General features: G+C 41.6%; 1 protein-coding gene across 2 annotated transcripts in view; it reads left to right on the top strand.

Moving 5' to 3' along the window:
* Window positions 1-293: 293 nt before the first annotated feature.
* Window positions 294-19108, top strand: part of egfra (epidermal growth factor receptor a (erythroblastic leukemia viral (v-erb-b) oncogene homolog, avian)) — a 47073-nt gene continuing 28258 nt past the window's right edge. For both annotated transcript variants that reach the window (XM_034703793.1, XM_034703794.1), the window contains exon 1: window positions 294-549. In XM_034703793.1, the coding sequence (XP_034559684.1) occupies window positions 471-549 (79 nt within the window). In that variant the 5' untranslated portion in view covers window positions 294-470. The remainder of the gene's footprint in view (window positions 550-19108) is intronic.

A 19108-nucleotide genomic window follows, 5' to 3' on the forward strand; every position in this document is an offset into this window, starting at 1 on the left:
TCACGGAAATAAACATTGTGACTGATGTTTTGAAGGACTATAACTAGTTAAATTAAATTAGTTAAATTAATCACAGCAGGTTTGCAACTACATGTCATTTTCCTATGCGTTGGCTCCATCTAGTACTCATTTTTTGTTTTTCTACACACTACAGACTATATCAAGAGAGCAGAGTATAATTTTGTCTTAAACTCAGCCTCTCTGATTTTACCTGAGCACTCAGAGAGGCGCATCTGTCCTTCCTCCTGCTGACGTCAGAGCAGCCAGTAGTTTGTCCTCGCGCTGCACGAGCCCCGGACTGCTGGAGATATCTGCGAGGAGGAGGAGCTGTCAAAGTTTCCCAGAGAAGGAAAAACTCTTTTCACTGAATAAGACAGAAGTACCTACAGATCCTTCAGTTTTGTGAAAGCGGAATATCGCGGGACATTGGCATGGAATGACACCTTCTCACGCGGAGCTTCAAAACCACGATGGCAGCCTGTTTAGTGAAGTGGATCAGTCTCACCTCTGTGCTGTGTCTGGGCTGCTGTGCTCTGACGGAAAAGAAAGGTATGTCAGACAGGGAGATTTTTTTTTTTTTACAACATATAGCCTGTGTGGGGCTCAAGTCTGAGCTCTGATCGGGCTTTCGCTTTCCACTTTGCTCGTTCAGCATTTACATAAATCTCATAGAAATCACAGACCGCTGAAAAAGCCGCAGAGAAACTTGATCCGGTGTGGGAGAAAAGTTTCTCTCTGCCCCTGTGTTCAGTCTGTGACCCAGTAAAAAGTAGCTACATAGAGGCACTACTACAGTTCAGTGTCCAGTATCAATGCTGGATGATTATTGATAATGAAAACAGTCGCTCTGTTGAGGAAAAGTTGTGATTGAATTGACCTTATGGAAAACTGCGCAATGAGAGATACGCACATTTGCACCACAGTGATTTGATTTGATGTCTTTATTTCGATCATGTAAAAGTAAAATAGAAAAAAAACAGACAAGAAGAAAAGAAGAAATAGTTATACAAAAGAAACAAAATCAATCAGTTCCATTAGCAAGCACTGAAACATTTTACTTTACATGTGCGAAAAGATGATGCTACAAGGAGGGGTGAGAATTGTGCAACTTCTTGCATACTTTACTTTATTGTCATAATGTTTCTATTTTGTCTTTTTTTTTTTTTTTTTTTTTCAATCTCTTTGCTATCTGGTTAAAGTTAGCATTACTGTCTCAAGTGCTTTACACTAACAGAGGTACTTGCAGAGCAACTCAGGATATGATAGGCTACCTGATCATATCAGGTCACAGAGAGTCTGCGATAATCCTGCAAGACAGTCATATAATGACACAAAACACAATCTGATTAGATGAAGAATACCTCTTAAAGGTAAAGTGCATAATTAATGACCAGTTTTGTCCCATCCCTCCTTGCACAGCGTTGACCTCTTTGTAGGCAAAAATAGAAATTGAATGAGGACAATGCTGTCACCTTGAATCCCAGGTACTCTTGTATCTTCTTACAAAAAATAATGGAGGACCAAAAGCATTTTCCCAGGATGCATCTAGTTTTTGTAAGTGATCTATGTACTGAGGATGATAAAAGAACAAGTGTTAGACAAACAGGCGCAGGTTCCTTGGTCGCTCTTGCTCTACATGTTTTAGTGTTTCCTTATGGCCCTGAGGTAAAGGCCACAGAAATCAAATGTTTTAAACACGTTAGTGTTTTGACTCTAAATTGAAAGCTTTCCTTCACGTATTATGTGTTTTCTTTTTAAGTTTTAGTCTGTAAGTGAACCACTCACTTGAGGCTAAGGTAGAATCTGACATAGATTTGACTGAAAAATAAGCACAGGAAAGATCCTGTTTCCTCGTGGTTGAATTTAATATACGAGCACTTCACGTGTAGTTTGAGTGACTCAGCCCTCATTTAGGCCAGATGTCGGGGAGAGAAAGTGACCAGAAGTATCACTTTGCTCCCTAATGACTTTAACTTCCTATTCTCATGAATCATCACTGTCCATCTCATTGCACTGTTGTTCCTCCTCATGAGTAGACAAGAACAGTGAGCACAATGCCAGCAGCACATGTGTGCAAGTTGCATCTTTCACTGTCTCTGTTTGCGATTCAAGAAAGACAGAGTTCCTAAATATTTCTTTGCTCCTAAACAAACCAGACAGCGCAGATTTCATGCAACAGAAAGCCTCCACAGTAAATAAGGATTATAGAATTGCATTAAGAACAGAGGAGATTAGAAAGGAGCAGCTGAAATGATAGCTATGCCAAGCAGTGCTGTTTGGTTCATTTTTTGACACTGATTCAACTTCTATTTCAAAGGAAGAGCGAGGCAGCCATATGGTGTGAGAGTTTTATTTGTTGTTGATGTTGTTTTTGTTGTTGGCCAGAGGCTAAGACAGATGTTTCTGAGTGGCACACTGGGATTTTTTAGCACACCGAGTCCAATCAACGTGAAACAGGTTTCGCACAAGATACTAATTACATTCTTATGGCATCAAATCTTCAAAATAGAACATCCAACTGACACTTGATTTAATACATGAGCTGCTTTATTTCTTGATAAACACAAACGTTTTTGTTATTGATTAAAGAAAGATTAGCTGGAGGGTGTTGGATTGTGTTCCTGGGATTTTCGCCATCAAGTTTACAGTTGGCTTATCTATTAACTCAGAATAAATCCTTTTAACTACACTTTGACTTTTTGCAATACTTTTTCTTTATATTAAGCATTGGTACTTGGATGATAAACAAAAACACACTGTGAATACTTTCACTCATGGCTTCCCTGCAGTCATTTTGAGAGTGAACCCTTTTTCATTCCCCAAAGAGGTCCCTTTTCCACGAGGCAGTTCCAGGGCTGGTTCGTGCTGGTGATAAATTGAGAACCAGTTTTTTGAGTTTAAACTGCAAGAGAGCTGGCTTCCGGCCAGGAAAACAGGTTCCAAAGTAGCACCAACTCTTTGCTGGTCTAGAACCGCGAAGCGCTTACGTCAGGGATGAGGGGTTGCCATGACCAAAAAGACCTACCAAACCAGTCTCCGCCATTTTCCTGCAGCGTAAAAATAACAAAACAAAGCTAATGGATTCCAAGGCTAAGCAGTGTTCAGTCGAGGTTTGGTCCTCGCAGGAGATCCAAAACAAGCTGGAAGGATTGATCAGGACCAAATCCATTTTAGAAGGGATCACCAGCAAGCATGCTACATTGTCCGCCATCGTTGTTATTGTCAGGGAAAGTTCGTTTGAGCGCTGCCTGGAAAAGCGGTCACGCAGAAGTGACGTCATGACGTTGATCTTCCACGGGCTCGAGCGGCTGGAAAAACAAACTGGTGCCGAGTTGGTTCGCAAGTTGAACCTGCTCCAAACCAGCAGGAACACCAGTCCGAAACTAGAACCAGGTTCGTGTTGGTCGAAAAGATCCCTTGACACAGAGTCATGGCACAACATTCAGGCCTTGCTTTCATTATTTTATGTCAATTGAAATATAATGAATCAGTCCTGCTCTTTGACAATGAAGCCTTCACCCCAGGTGTATTTACATTATTCGGTGTCAAATGGAGATCATAAGCAGCACCGTCGTGGACTACGGTTGAGCAATGTCCACCAAATTGGCAAATGAGGATGTCCTGAGTGAACTGCTGTGATGGACAACCTTATTGTTGTTTGGGAGGAGGGGAGGGCTACAGCTGAAGGGGCGCTTGTGTGTTTTTTTTTTTAGCTGCATCGTTGCACTCAGAGCTTTTCTGGAGAAACAGTATAAGAGGATGTCGCATGGATCTTCTAACTGAGGTAGAGGTGGATGCTGGTAGAGGGCTTAGTGAGATCATCAGCTGTGAATGACAATCGCTGACTGAACCAACTTATATGTAACATTTCCAAATCGACCCAATTAAAGAAACAGTATTGAAATATAGCACATTTAACGTAAGCATCTCTGCAATATCAAAACAAACAGACAGAAAGCAGTCTTGATCGGAGCTTAGTGACAATGCATTTCTGAGATAATCCATGGGGTTTGAAAGGGTTTAATAAGACTTAAGGAAGAGGATAATTTTCTCAGCCTACAAAGGAACGTGTAATCCTTTGACTTATTTTAAAATCACCGGGCCAGGAGATATGTTTTTCAGTGATTGACGACAGTTTGATTTGTATTGGTAGTCAGTTATAGCTGAGAGTGTTTGTGTTGCTAAGAGAAAGGTGAGAACACCTGGTTACCAAGAAGAGGTGAGAGTTGTTTGATTGAGAAAAACACAAAACTGAAATGTAGATTGGTGCTAGAAAATTAATTTATAGTGCTTGATGGTGATGCTCTCTTTGGAGATTTATTTCTTAATAAATACAATCATTCATCCTGTTGTTATTCTAATGATAATGAGTCAAACTCCTTTTCACTATATATATATCAATGAGCTGAACAAATAACACATTAACAATCCTCACTTAATCAAATAAACCACTGCTGAGCTGTTAGTGGACTGAAATGTACACACACATTAAACTCACTCACATTCATCATTTTTAATTAAGTTTATTTAACTCCTCCCACAAGCACTGATTGTCCAATCATAGCTTAGCAACCATCACTGAGCATAGCAGGCCTGTCAAGCCTTGGATTTCTCCACATCATGTTGAAACAGTGAGCATGAGGCTGTGGTAAGAGGGATTTGAAGTGTTTGGTGGGTGGTGTCTTTTCTGTGTTTGCCTTAAGAGAAAAATAAACACGGACAGAAGTTAAAGAAAATAATCAAACTGTGTGTTTCTTTGTGGAATCATAAAGCGAAGACACACATCATATTAACTTGGTAACAGGTCACATGAAGGCTTTCAAGCTGTGTGAGAACAAGTCCTGAATTCCACTTTTAATTTGAGTTACCAGAAACGGCTTAACGTCTGCCAAACACTGAGCTTAGTGTGAATGCAAAGGGCCTTTCTCTGTGCTGTGTTCCAAGTTAAACTGTTTGCATTTTAACCATGCAGTCAAAAAGAATGATGTTTGAACATAATCTAATCTTGTTCAGAACATTATCACTTTAGGAAAATCAGCCAGAAACCCTATAAAATAGTACAGAGTGTTTTCAATTAGGTCATGGAGCGTGTGCTATCTTAGCTAGCCAGCTACAGCTGAATTGTGCTAGCAGTGGTCATTTCAGCTGGAAAAAATGACAGCTCCTGGCTGGAAGTGAGAAATTTAACTTATGTCTACCTCTCCCTTACATCAAAGACTTCTTTTTTTTTTTTTTTAAAGATTATAAGAAATTTAAGGTATGAAGTTTACCTCTGATGTCTCTGTAAACTGTGAGTTCAGGGATGTCATAAAACTTGACGGTGAAGATGAACCACAATTAAACATCGGTGTTAGCACATATATTTCAGAAGAATCAGAATCAGAATCAGAATCAGCTTTATTCGCCAAGTATGCTTGAACACACAAGGAATTTGACTTTGGTAAACTGTGCTCTCTTTGTACAAGGCATAAGAATAGGAATAAGAATAAGAACTACAATAAAAAATAAAATGAAAATATAATAACAATAACCTTAGCTATAAATACAAAGAAACAACAAATAGCTTGACTAATATGTACAGGCTAAAATAATATGATAAAGTGCAGTGGTGAGTTGCAGAGGTAGTTTTACATTATAAAATAGAAGTTAAATAATACAAAAAATAGAAATATGGAATTCTGCTTGAGAATTGTTGCATTGTATATCTACATGTATATTTACAGAGAGTATTTATCTGACAGGTATGACACTGTTATGGTTTAGTGTTCATCAGAGTGACAGCCTGGGGGAAGAAACTGTTCTTATGGCGGGTTGTTTTGGCGCACAGTGATCTGTAGCGCCTGCCGGAGGGGAGGAGTTTGAAGAATTTGTGTCCAGGGTGTGAGGGGTCAGCGGTAATGCTCCCTGCCCGTTTCCTGGCCCGGGACCGGTACAAGTCCTGGATGGGGGGCAGGTCGACACCGATGATTTTCTCTGCAGTCCTTATAGTCCGCTGCAGTCTGTGTTTGTCTAGTTTGGTTGCAGAGCCAAACCAGACAGTGATGGAGGTGCACAGAACAGACTGGATGATGGAGGTGTAGAACATGATCAGCAGCTCCTGAGGCAGGTTGAACTTCCTGAGCTGACGCAGGAAGTACATCCTCTGCTGGGCCTTTTTTCTGATTGTGTCTATGTGGGAGGTCCACCTCAGGTGGATAGACATCAGCGCATGGCAAATAATGCGTAATGCACCAGAGTCAGACGATGCACAACTTGGGTTAAAGCTGCTGTTGGTAGGAATGGTGTAAAAAAACGTTACTTTTTTCTGGTGGGTTTGGAGAAAAGGTCTTAATACCCATCGGTACTCATCGGTAACTGGAGTCATTTAAGACTATTGCGAAATCTCTGTGTTTTCCAATGCCTTTGTATCAAGCAATGTTATTATTCCCCTCGTTCCCATTATGATGGACCAATCATAGCTAATCTCCAATCCTCTGTCCTGATTGGTTAAGGGGCGGCCCCTACTACGTCCTCCGATTGGTTATGAGTCTGGCACTATCATGACTGCAGACGCCGATCTGTGTTGGGGGGCTAAGAGGAAATCTGGTTGGGAGGGATAGTGTTGACATTCGAAGTTCCTCTCTCTGAGTCTGAACAGATGTTTACTCTGTGACTACCAACAGCAGCTTTAAGAAAGAGGTTTTATATCGGGCCGAAGAACTGACTGATGGTGTAATGTGAAAGAATATGCTGGCAGTGTAAGAGTATTACACTGTCTCTGTGAAAAATCATCAACATGCAGCTTGTCAAAGATATACCAGTGACATTTCAAGAAGAGGTACTCCTTGAATTACTTTGAATACAGTAAAGCTCATTGTCCCATAAAACCTTACAAGAAGAATAATAATGCAAAAACACCAGTGTTAAATCAGCTAGTTGCTAAATCTTATTTAAACATTGGTGATGATTGACTGATTTTCACATTTGGTGCATTTCTACTTGACATGGTGGAAGCAGCGTTTGCTGACAGAGGAAGGATGTGTTGGACAATTAAAATATTCTTATTCGCAGATATGTGAAATGTATGTTCTTATTCTGCGCGTACTAACTGAAATCCTACATGAAAATAAGCAGATCCTCTCCCACATAGTCATTTAGCCCTGCCTCTAGCTGCACTCCTGCTATGGGGAATCCATTAAGTCTTTTTGGAAATGAATTTGAGATTTGATAACAGTCCTGGCAGCGAGCAGCTTCTCCCAGAGGACGCCCACCTGTCAGTCGGCTACTCCTGACAGCCAACAGTGTGTGATGCTTTCTGTGGGAGTCAGACAGGACCTGCTGAATAATAGAAAAGAGCCTCGTCCCCACGCGCTGGCATGCTCAGTTTATTAACTGTCATCATGTGTGGAGAGGTTGTAAATAATGCCCACAGCTTCTCCCAGCACTTAACCACAAGTAATAACTGAGGTGATTTATTTCCCATGATGAAATACTGAATGGTTTTTGAATCATTTGGACGAAAGTTGTACGGTAGAGATGATCACATTTTTTTCCTACATGTATAAATATTTCCAAACTCTTCTACCTTTTAAGTGCGACTGTTCCAAGCTGCCTTAGCACAGTTATGAGGTGAGTCTGTCTGAGATCCCCCTTTAACTGGGCTATGGTTTAACCTGTGAGATCAGACTGTAATCTCAGGGGCATGTTGATGGCTAAATCCCTAATCCCTTATTCAGGACTCCTCTGCTTTCTTTCTGCACGGGATAACCGGCTTATATCCGTATGCTTTTCCCAAGTTAATAGGTGACTCTAGTTATTGACAGAATGAGATTAAAAGATAATATACTGGTGAATTCCAACTCCATCTTTTCTGGATTTAAATCTGCTTGCACACCTGCAAAAGTTAAGCTGAATCATGACTACATTTTGCTCCTGCAGTGCATTTTAGCACCCTGAGTAAGTGCTTTTCCCTCTGCCTTATGTGGGGATCTAACGAGTCAGCTCTGCTCATCGGTCCTCTATTTTTTCCAGAAACAATACCTTTTCTTGTCATTAAACCCCCTCTTTTGGATCAGATGGACAACGGTAGTGAAGTATAGGTTATGATCATGTGAAATACTAGAATCTCTACTTCAGGTCCATAGTGGTCCTTGTTATACCACTGATTCTGCTGTGTCTAGCTGCTTCTCTGACGACCTTCCCAGACTTCCATCTGCTGCAGCCATTGTTGAAAATGTAGCTTGTTGGAATGAGCCGTGGGAGCTGGAGGGATATTTCCTCGCCTTCCTCCTCCCCAGCTTTGATAAACTGCACCATGTCTGAGTGGTAGAGCTTTTAAGAGAGCGTCTGGCGAGGTGTAGGATTCTGGTTTCACTCTGGGACAATAGTGCCTCTGTAAAAAGGCAGGTTATCCGGCAGCGCTGATACTTCTGAAGAGCAGGCGAGATCTGTAGTGTGCAGCAGACGCACCCGAGGCTAGACTTGTATGTCATCAAGAGGGAAGACAGAAGTGAAGCCGCTTTTTGTTGTCCGGCTTACTTTTAGGCAAATATGAACACAGTAAATCTGTTGTGTAGAGAATCGAGTGGTGCTGTAGCCATTAATTACACGTCTGGTTCCTCTGCTGTTCAGACTAAACAAACCACAAACAATCAAAGTTTTGTGTATGGGATAAATATTTAATATGTTTAGAAATACGGCCTGCTTCATCTCTGATTTTAATTCTTGAAAGCTCTTCTTTGGGCCTTTCATTTAAAGTAAACCAGTGTTTGTTGTGTTGTAACTGCAGCTACTGAAATCCATTGTTTAGTTTGTATACATGCACTGAGAACCCAGCATGGAATAAGTGAGTGAATGTGGTTACTCATTGAACTGATCTGCGTCCTTTGTTTGTACACGGTAACAAAGTGATCCGCTGCATTTATGACCTTTCCACAATTCCCTGGCTGTGCGTGGAGTCTCCAGTGGAAAGAGACTCAGGAATTCAGGCTGGAAAAAAAAAGGCCTTCCACTATCTTCCCATCTCATCAGGTGCAGTGTCGTGTTAAAAGGGAAAGAGGCCTCTGCTCCAATTGAGTTAGTCAGACCGTCCATGTTTACTAACCTTGTAAGAGATTTCCAACTGAGGTAGTGTTAAAGAAAGGTCACACATTTTTATGATATTGGTGTTTTAAGAGTCACAGTTAATCCCTTTCAAAGAACAAATCACTTCACCCTGATAATCCTCTTTTTGGGGGATTTAATGAATCCACAACTGATTTAGTATTTTTAAAAAAACACAAGGTAGATGTACACTAAGAAAAGGATAGAGCTTAGTGAAGAAATCCATCCCATCATGCCCTGATTCCGATATTTATGCTCTTCTGATAAATTACCAAACACACCACATGGCCCTCAATGTCCCAGACGACCCAAGCTTGAATAAAGATGGGCAGCCAGAGTCAGTACATCACACCTCCTCTTACCTGTGTTTTGTCAAGCTATGCCCATTGTACCACATAGTACCCTACACCCCACACCCCATGCTCCTTACCTCCCACAATACCAAGATGCAAAAAGAGAAAAGACAACAGAAAAATCGTCTGTAGAGTTGAAAGAAAGAAAGAAAGAAAGAAAGAAAGAAAGAAAGAAAGAAAGAAAGAAAGAAAGAAAGAAAGAAAGAAAGAAAGAAAGAAAGAAAGAGGACAGGGAAGGAAGAAGGAATGCTTGGGCTAGGACTCACCCCGCCAGGTTAGGCTGTATGCCCTACCTCCTGCTACCCGCCCCCTTTGAGGCAAGAAGACAACAGAAGAGTATGTGGCGAGATGTCAAAAAGAAGACCGGGAAAGCAGTAGCTAGGGCGAGAAGCCTGTTCATGCTCAAGCTCCGGGTGGGTTAGGCTGTATGCCCTACCTCCCCCTGCCCCCTCAAGAGAGGAGAGAATACAGTGAAAACAGAGATAAGAGTATATGGAGGGATGTTAGAAAGAGGACAGGAAAGGCAGAGCAAGGGCAAGAAATTTCATACTTAAGTGGGTTAGGCTGTATGCCCTACCTCCCCCTACTCCCTAAATTGAATGAAGAAAGAGAGAAGAGAAGAGAGGGAAAACAGAGAGAAGAATATGTAGTTGTCAGAATAAAGACAGGGAAAGCAGAGCCAGGGCAAGAAGCCTGCTTTGGCTGGGACTCACCCCTTCCATGTTAGGCTGTATGCTCTACCTCCCTCTACCCTCATACTTTGAAGAGAGATGAGAGAAAGCAGAAGGGTATGTGGAGAGATGTTGGAAAGAGGACAGGAAAGGCAGAGGCTCAAACTCATACCCATGTGGGTTATGCTGGAAGCCCTACCTCCCCCTACTCAACGGAATGAAGAAAGAGAGAAGAGAGGAGAAGAGAAGAGAGAAAAAACAGAGATAAGGGTATGTAGATGTCAGAACAAAGACAGGGAAAGCAGAGCCAAGACAAGGGGCCTGCTTGCGCTAGGACTCTACCTTTCCATTTAAGCCTGTATGCACTACCTCCCCTTACTCCCTCAATTTAATCTGGGAAGAGAGGAAAGAAGAGAGGTTTGACAGAGAGAAGAGCATGGAGAGATGTCAGAAAGAAGATGGGGAAAGTAGAGACAGAATGAGAAGGCTGTTTGGGTTAAAGCTCTCACCCATGTGGGTTAGGCCTTATGCCCTACCTCCCCCCACTTCTAGATTTTCATGAAGGACAAGAAAAGAGAGGAAAGGGACAGAAAACTTTACCTGGCATTCCTCTTTTGGTCTCATTTGCATTTGATAATAAATGTAATACCTTCAGGTTTTGGGTTGTTTATTAAAAAAATGTTTTTGACCTTTTTTTCGATATTTTAATGAGTAAACAATTCATCAAAAAGAGAAAGCCTGTACATTGATTATAATGACTTAAAAAATACCACTTGGGTATGCTAGTTCATTCTTTTTTTTTTTACTTTGTATCTTTATATAAAGATTAGAACAGAATACAATGCTGCATTAGCATTTGATACCTTACACCTCCTTAAAGAAACACTTGACCTTCATATGAATGTCCTTGCTGTTCTTAACATGTATTTGTGTATATGATTTTTCTCACACAACCTTTGAAACATACTGTGGGAACAAGCCCATAACTTAGTTCTGCCTCAGTTTATTGTCAGACATAAAAATAATGTCCATTGGTTGGCTCGTATTGCCGTCTCTTTACATTATGTCGGTTGTAGGAACTGAAATATTTCTGACCAATTCATCTGAAAGAATTTCCTATTTCTTTATGTGTTTGAAAAAGCAGTTTATAATGTTTCCTGTCAGTCTGGAACTGCTGAGAACATAACTCAGTTAGAGAAGCGAAGGTTACGATGGAAAGTGGGCACAAACATGTTTCCAAACTGGAGGCTTTCAGTTTGAATGAAAACCATCGCTCATGCCAGCTCTGGAAGGCTTTTGCAGCCCAGTTCAGTGCAGAAGGAAAGCAGAGAGGCATCGTCTGAGGCCTTGTTTTTCTTACTGATTTATAAGCCGTGGTATTTGTATGCAGTGCTCGGCTCTATGGATCTTCTTGTCAAAATGCAAATGTAAGAAATGTCAATGAGATGGACGGGGTGATGCATAGATTAAAGGAAGGATCCTGGCAGGGGGAGAAAAACAGGAAAGTTGAGGATGCACAAACAAACATCAGAAGGACGGGGTGAGATCTTTGACTTTGGTATTCGTGCTCTCACGTAATCACTATTAAAGAGGCCTCTAGCTGTGCTTTGCTCCACTTTTGCATCTAAATTGGAGATGAGAGTTTTTCAGCACTATCCTGAAGAACAAGTGCAGGTGTGGCTTTTTCTCCAGTGACCTGAGGGTAACAGAACTCTGAGGAGGTTTCAGGCAGACAGTGCTCGCCCGGATGAGGACTCCCCTATTGAGAGGGAACAATAGCTTGGTAAACAAATCCACATCTTAGAATATTCCAGAAGGAAGCATTGGTTGGAGGGCTGTGGCTGATCTATGAAACTTCCCTTTTAGGATTTAGCCTCTTCCTGTGTGGACCATTGACCTATTAACAAAGTGGTGCATTTTAAACGATAACTCTCAGTGTTTGGTTTGGAACGTGTGGCACATTTTGGTCTTTTTATTCAATTCCTGTTAATAAATTCCTGTGTTTGTCAGAAGAAACTGGAACAGGAGATCTGGATTTAATTTGTCATCCGTTTTAAATTAAAAGCTTCTTGATTTAAACCTATTTAAAAGGATGTTGAAGCTCTTTTCCGGCTTTATTTAAAGTAGTGGGCTATTTTCTATCAGTTTGCATTGGCTCTGGTTGAGCCTATAACTGAAACGTTAAAAAGCACGTCATTAATACAAAGTAACTCTTCTTAATTCGACTGTACTGCACAGTGAGGGTTAATTTATGAACATCAGAATCTATGTCAGGTTCATTTTTAGAATACATAATGATTAATTTCTTTCCAGGGAAACCTGATCAGGCTTGTCTTCTAGTTTTTATTGCTCAACTACCTATGAAAAAGTGTGTTTTCTTTGCCAATGTTATTAAAGCATTACCTGCTCTGTTGCAAGGGCTTGGTACAGAATCAATCATGTGCTATATTCTTGGCAAGAAGAAGACACACACCTTCTGTAAAGTTAAACCTATATCCTGCTGTCAGCAGCTCTTGGATATTTGTATTAAGAGAAAAATAGCTTGCTAATTTGCTGATTTTTAGATGTATTGTGAGTGTATAGGGTGATTGAAACATGCTTTACAGTTAAGTCGTTCTCACGAGTAAAGTAAACATCTACAATGCACCCTCACTTGTTAACTGATACCTGTATTGCCCCCGGGCTTCTTCTTGTCTAGACCTCCTGTCACATCTTTGAATGGGTCTGGGATTGACAAGTTGCAGAGTGCAAAGCTTGAATTCTCAACTTACAGTGTGCCTTTTGTGGTAAGCCTCTCTGGGCTTCCAAACAGGAGTGTCTACTACAGAAAATGTTAATAGGGCTGAAAATTAGCCAATTGACAAAGTGGGTGGGTGGCCAGGATCCAAATAAGAAAATGAGAGAACACGCATGACTGATATACGTACACAAAGAAAATGAAAGTTAATGAGATGAGTTAATTCTCATTGAGCCTCTGTGGCTCATGTGTAGACCTAGCTTGAAGGGATCCCTCATTCTCTGCTGAAACCCAAAGTCATTGGACAAAGGGTTCTTTATTCAGGACTTTGTTGTCTTCTTTGACACAGGCTTATCTGTCTTCCTTGACCTTAACTTGCCTTGTAGACATGACTTTACAACCCTCTGTCAACAGTGAGGAGAAAAGCATCCCTGTTGGCAAAAAGTTATGAAGCCTGCTTTGTCTAAAGAATCCATTGAGCTGTTTTGGAGTTTGATGGTGGATCAGGGCATCTAATCCTACACACAAACATTAGTAGAGAAAGAAAAACTTCTGGAATGATATCAGGATTAAGAGTCTGCAGCCATGCTTGCAACTCCTGAAGGCAGTACTTTGGCACAGAAGTACTTTGAGATAAATGTTGATCTCATCAACAATGCTAACATGCATTCAGTGTTTAAATGCTTACATTTGCTATTCTGCACTGAAAAGTAAAGCTAAGGCAAAAGGGAATATCCTTCATGATTTTGGTATCTTGCAGTGATGGCATGAAATGGCAACTTAAGGATTCTCAATGTTAAGACCGTTAATGAGGGGAACATTATTGTCAATACTATCCAAAGTTACTAATTCTCTTTACTAGTACAAAGGTAAGACACCACTCAGAAAACAGTCCAAACTGAGCACAATCTATATAGCTTTAAAATGGCCAAACATGGGAACACATAGTCTGCAGGTTAACAATTCCAGAGTGGTTAGCCAAGTGTGGCTAACTGATCATCATTGATCCAGTGGAAACCATTATGGCCTACCTGTAGTTCTCACAGTTGTGCCAGAGCATCAGAAAAGTCATTTGGGATTGGTCCTTGGGATGCCATGGATAGTCTGCACCAAGTTTTGTGAGATACGTCAGTCTGAGGGAAAATTGTTGGATCAGTCTCCGGGCTATGTCCCTAATGTGGCTATATTGTATTCTATCAATAGTTGATCAGTATGTTTTTGTTTGCCTGAAGGTTTGGTTTAATCAAAACAGACCTGCCTTCCAATGCATACTCTGTCTGAGCTACAATAATAATAGTGCTGCTGGTTGTGTATATGTTGAAGTGTGTATGAGGAGGAGAAGAAGATGTCAGCCCTTCATTGTCCTGGTTCCTGTGTTTTACAAGCCAATATCATCTCTCAGGGATTTCATCATCATTGTAAAACATGTTTCACCCCAGCCATTTCTAGCTGAGCTAACAGTGTTGGTTATAATATCGTAGTGGTGGCAAGCCTTGGCGAGAGCTGATCTGTGATTTGTTTAACTCCCACTGGAAGCAATAAAATATAATGTGCTCCAAACACAACACCTGCCTTTTCTAATTGCCCTGTATGTTTCAACAACACCAATGCTTCGTTGAGCTCGGAATTAATTTCCTGGTGGGACTCTGAGCGGAACATCTTCATTACCACATGTTTTCATAATTGAAGCCAGAGGCCTGTAAAAAGGAGGAATTCTGTTTGCCCTGCTTGCAGTGTTCCTCTTAATAAAATGCAGGACCTGACCCTCTTATTGCAAGATCGCACACCAAACCATTAGAGAAGGCCATATATTGCATATATTCCCATGCACTGCAGCACATTACTGCCCCGTGACACTTAAAAGCAGCACTGAAAAACGATCAATATCAACTCCTCAACTTTCATTTTCATAACAAACCACTCCAGCTTGATTGCAGCGAGGTGGAGAATAGGTTCCCTGGTAGAAATACCCTGGAATGCATAGTTGGCCTAGTGCCAGGCAGTAAGGATTAGCCCTCTGGGCCTGCAGTGTATCAACAACCTCTTCCTGAGCTGATTAAGGCTGTCTGAGACTTTTTAATATGAATTTACTTGTTTAGTTTTGATCTGAGTATTACTTCACTTATCAGGCCCCCATAATATTTCAAGGAGATTAAAAATAATCACAATCTGATTGGGTTTCTGGGTCAAAGGACATGTAAACAACCCACTGAACTTGATTTCTGCTAACAGTCAAGCAGGAGGTATTTGAAATATGCATCTACAGTAGAAAAAATATTGACTCTGTCTTTGTGGTATGGGTTAGTGAGGCAACATTTTTGATAGTTTTAATATGCCTGTATCCTGTGCTTCCAGGAAATGAAGTGATCGGAAATGTCCAAGATTTATCCTGGGTTATAAATGCTTTGCACCTGCTCAGCAATTGAAAAACATCCGAAATGAGATCCAGGATTTAGAGCTGGAAAACATCATCACATCTGTTGAGCTGTTTGTAACTGAAATCTCACCATAATGTCCACATGTTGAAGCTACTCTAGAGTTTTTGATAAGGTCACAGAATCATCATTACTTAATTGAGTTTGTCCATCTGAGATGGAGGGAGAGAAGTATAAATCCTGTTTTTTTTTTCCTCTGAGTTTGAAGTGCATTCCAAAGTGTCCCTACGTTTCCATGCTCAGAATTTAAAATCATGAGCATGGAAATGCAGGGACACTTTGGAATGTGACTTGGGAAATTGAGATTGAACCTCCACCTTCCCACTGGGAGATGATCCACCACTGAGCCACCGTTGAGCCACAGCTGCACACAAATGGAAGTGTACGGCTGCATTTGTTTAAAAAAAATCATATAACTTCTACCTGGACTAATTTTGTTTCTGCTAGTTACCCTTTTTCAAAGATCAAGAGTTATTCTGTTTCAACATTCGTGGCATGCTTGCACGTGTCATGTATACAAGCATTACATTTGGTGGAATTAGGGCAAATAATTATCCTGCTATAAGATCAGATAAATTGATGGTTCTCTTATTGGTTGCACACGAAATAACTGAAAAGTTAGGAAGGTTTTGTGCCCTGACTACACTTTGTAGTCCACTCTCTGTCATACTCAACAAAGTTCGGAGAGCTTGTTTCATACATACTGATACAGAGCCAGGTCCTTATGTTCAGCAGTGTAGCAGATAGCGAGAAAGGGGTCTGGTCTGCCAAGTCTGGTGCCTTTGATGACTGATTCAGAGCAGCCAGGCCTTAGGTTGTGCAAAAGCCCCTCTGTGTCTCTGTAGTGAGGGGGCGGCCTTAAAACAACTACCCTCCTCAGTCATAATCGTCTTAAACAAGCTAGCGCATTGTTTCTGAGCTTTGTTGACTATGTGTGATGTTCTTTTTTGTCAGGAACAGGATAACGCCCCGCACGTTAACAATGGGCGAAATCCGAGCCGTGGGCTTGTGGGAGAGGTGTTTGATGAGAAACTACCACCATTTTCTGTCAGTCGCTGCTGCTCACTCTCTTTCAGTGGAGATAGAATTGTAATGAAAATACTCTGAAGATTATAACCTAGCGCTCTGGGGCCCCGAATACTTGGCAGTGGCACCCTGTTGCATTTCAAACATTTTAGTCGGATGTGTCAGCAGGAAGATGGAGCTAAATTCTTCCAAGCTTTCTTGAGCTAATTAAATTGGTCATGCTTTTGGCAAGTACAACGCAACATGTAACAAAATACCCTTTTCACAGTGTCGAGATTGATGAGAGCTCCTCGGCTGTACAAACTAATTCCCCAAGCCCTATTTGTTCGTGACTCCTGGCCTCTGCCAGCGTGCATGAGGAAGAAAGTACTCATCAGTGGATTTAAGGGCCTGCTGATGTGTAAAGCAGAGGTTGAAATGGTGAGTAACGGCTGAGCAACAGAGTAAAGCTTACTAACACAAACCCCAGGGCTTTTGGAGAATATTCCTTTTATGGGGTCTATCTTAGTGAAGACTTCAGCGGGGCAGAGTTTGCTAGAGACATGACTAAGGCAGTAACAGAGATGTTGGCAGGCAACGCAGTGAAACAGTGTTAAGACCTTCACAGAAATAAGCCTGTCAGCAATCGGGGCTAAAAATAAGAAACCCTTAAGCCGAAAGTCTTCCTCAAAGAGCATCTCTTTTGTTTGGATGAAGTGAGGAGGCAATGAGTGAGAGTTATCTGTCCCCTCTGTTGATGTGCTTTAACCTGGGCCTGCTGCTCCGTGCTGGGAATCTTTAAACCAACTGGGAATTCCCGAGTCACAGCTGCTTTCTCCTCCTGGAATGATGTGTGAAATGTGTGGGTTTCTTCGCTTGTGGTTGTTATTTTTCTTTCTCGCTCACTGCCTCCCTTCTTCCTCCACTCTTCTTTTCCAGGCATGGCTCAGTGATGGTTTGTGGAGAGTGGGGGGTGGGGGGGGGGTTGAGCATTGAGCTAGCAGCAGTATGCCTGCCGCCCACTCCCTCTCCAGTCTTCCTCTCGCACTTCCTGTGGGATTGAAGAGGAGTATGGTTTTAACAGGGAAGGAGAAGGAGAGAAAAAAGAGGGGCGGTGGGGGGAGTTGTCTTGGCTCGGATGGCCTTCAATAGTAAGAATGTCTGCACGTTATAGAGGAAGTGGGTTGAACATTTCAGGAGAATGGTGGGTGCATTGTTGGAATTCAAATTGGGCTGGGGCGAATGCAGGCTGTGTGAGTTTAGGGTAACAGGAGTGGGCTTGTTTGGTGCCTTCATAAGGGGGTAATGGACTTTCCAACAAGGCATGTGGGAGGACAATTGTCTGACTAATGATATGTATTGCTTGATTATTTGGGCCATCATATTGAACCCCTTTTTAAATTGGCCCCAGGTGGAGAGTAATGGCTGTGCAGCTGTGTGTAACTACCCCCAATAAATCAACTCGCTGCCCGGTAATTTATGCCTTTTCCGGTGCATCTTCTATCATTTAGGGTTTATTTATCTCCTCTGTCATGGGCACCGCTGTTGGGTAATGAATGCATCATTGACTATTGAGATAAATGGGTCGTATGTTGATTATTCACAGCACTAGCCCGAATGATAACTAGCACGAATACAATAAAAGATTTTCATAGAAGTCTGGGGGTTCGATTGCAGGTCATGCTGTCCACATGCTGAAGTGTCCTTGGGCAGGACACTAACATGCCCCCTGTGGCTGCGCCAGCGGTGTGTGAATCTAATTAGTTTATACAGGTGGGTGCTTTACTTAGCAGCCTCTGCCATCAGTGTATGAATGTTGTGTGAATAGGTGAATGTGACATGTGATATAATGGCGATTTGAGTGGTTAGAAGACTAGAGACAGCGCTTTATAAACACAGTCCATTTACTATAATATTCACTTATTCTTACCTCCAGTTGGATTTCCATTTACACGTGCACCACCTAGCTGCTAACTTCCTTCTTGCTAACTTCTGTGCACATGGATGGATAGGTGGCATAGAGAAGTTTTCCCACAGTGTCTTTGCTGAAAAAGATTGCCAGCTGGCCTCTTCACATGAGACACATGATCTATCCAAGTGTTTACATAAAGATATTGAATACTGCAGTTTTTAAAAAGGAAACTTAACCTCAGTTTTCCAGGAACAATGTCTTTGTTAGGATGGATAATCCACAGATGTCAATTAGGGCAATTTCCCTGGGACTACTTTCCACAGATTTTTTTTCCTCCGAAAACTGCCGACAGTGACATGTGACGCTCTCTCCATGAAGAAATATTTCTGTTGAATTTTATAAATATGATCTTATTTGGATGAGCAGCTGTGTTGAGCTAATTTATAGTCCTAAAGGTCTTTAAAATCACTGACCACAGTACGCAGCAGTGTGAGTATACATGCTGTATTCCTGTGTTTGTGCTGAACCCAAATCCACAGTTTCCTCACACTGAGGTGCAGAGTAAACATGAACATGGGCCCAGCCACAGGTATCTGGAGTGTCTCACTGACTGGTAGAGAGTGCTCTTCGGGAGCGGAGAGTAAACATTAGCCTTTTTGGTCTTTATTTGGTCACTTTGCTGAGCTTTTAACAGACTAAACTTCACTGACTGCGCTCACAGTGAGAGTCTAGTCTCTTGGCTTGATCTGTTTAGAGGATATGTATTCAGCGGGACGCTTCATTTGCTTGTGTTCGGCTACAGCTGGCCTGTCACATGGTTCGTCCCCTTTGTTAGCCTTCCTGAAAAGGTCAGCTATGTTCATACATCAAGTGAGAGGCTTTACACCCCCTTTTCACTTTTTGACCCCACAGCC

Source organism: Notolabrus celidotus, chromosome 15, assembly GCF_009762535.1.
Source record: "Notolabrus celidotus isolate fNotCel1 chromosome 15, fNotCel1.pri, whole genome shotgun sequence".
Classification (NCBI taxonomy): domain Eukaryota; kingdom Metazoa; phylum Chordata; class Actinopteri; order Labriformes; family Labridae; genus Notolabrus; species Notolabrus celidotus.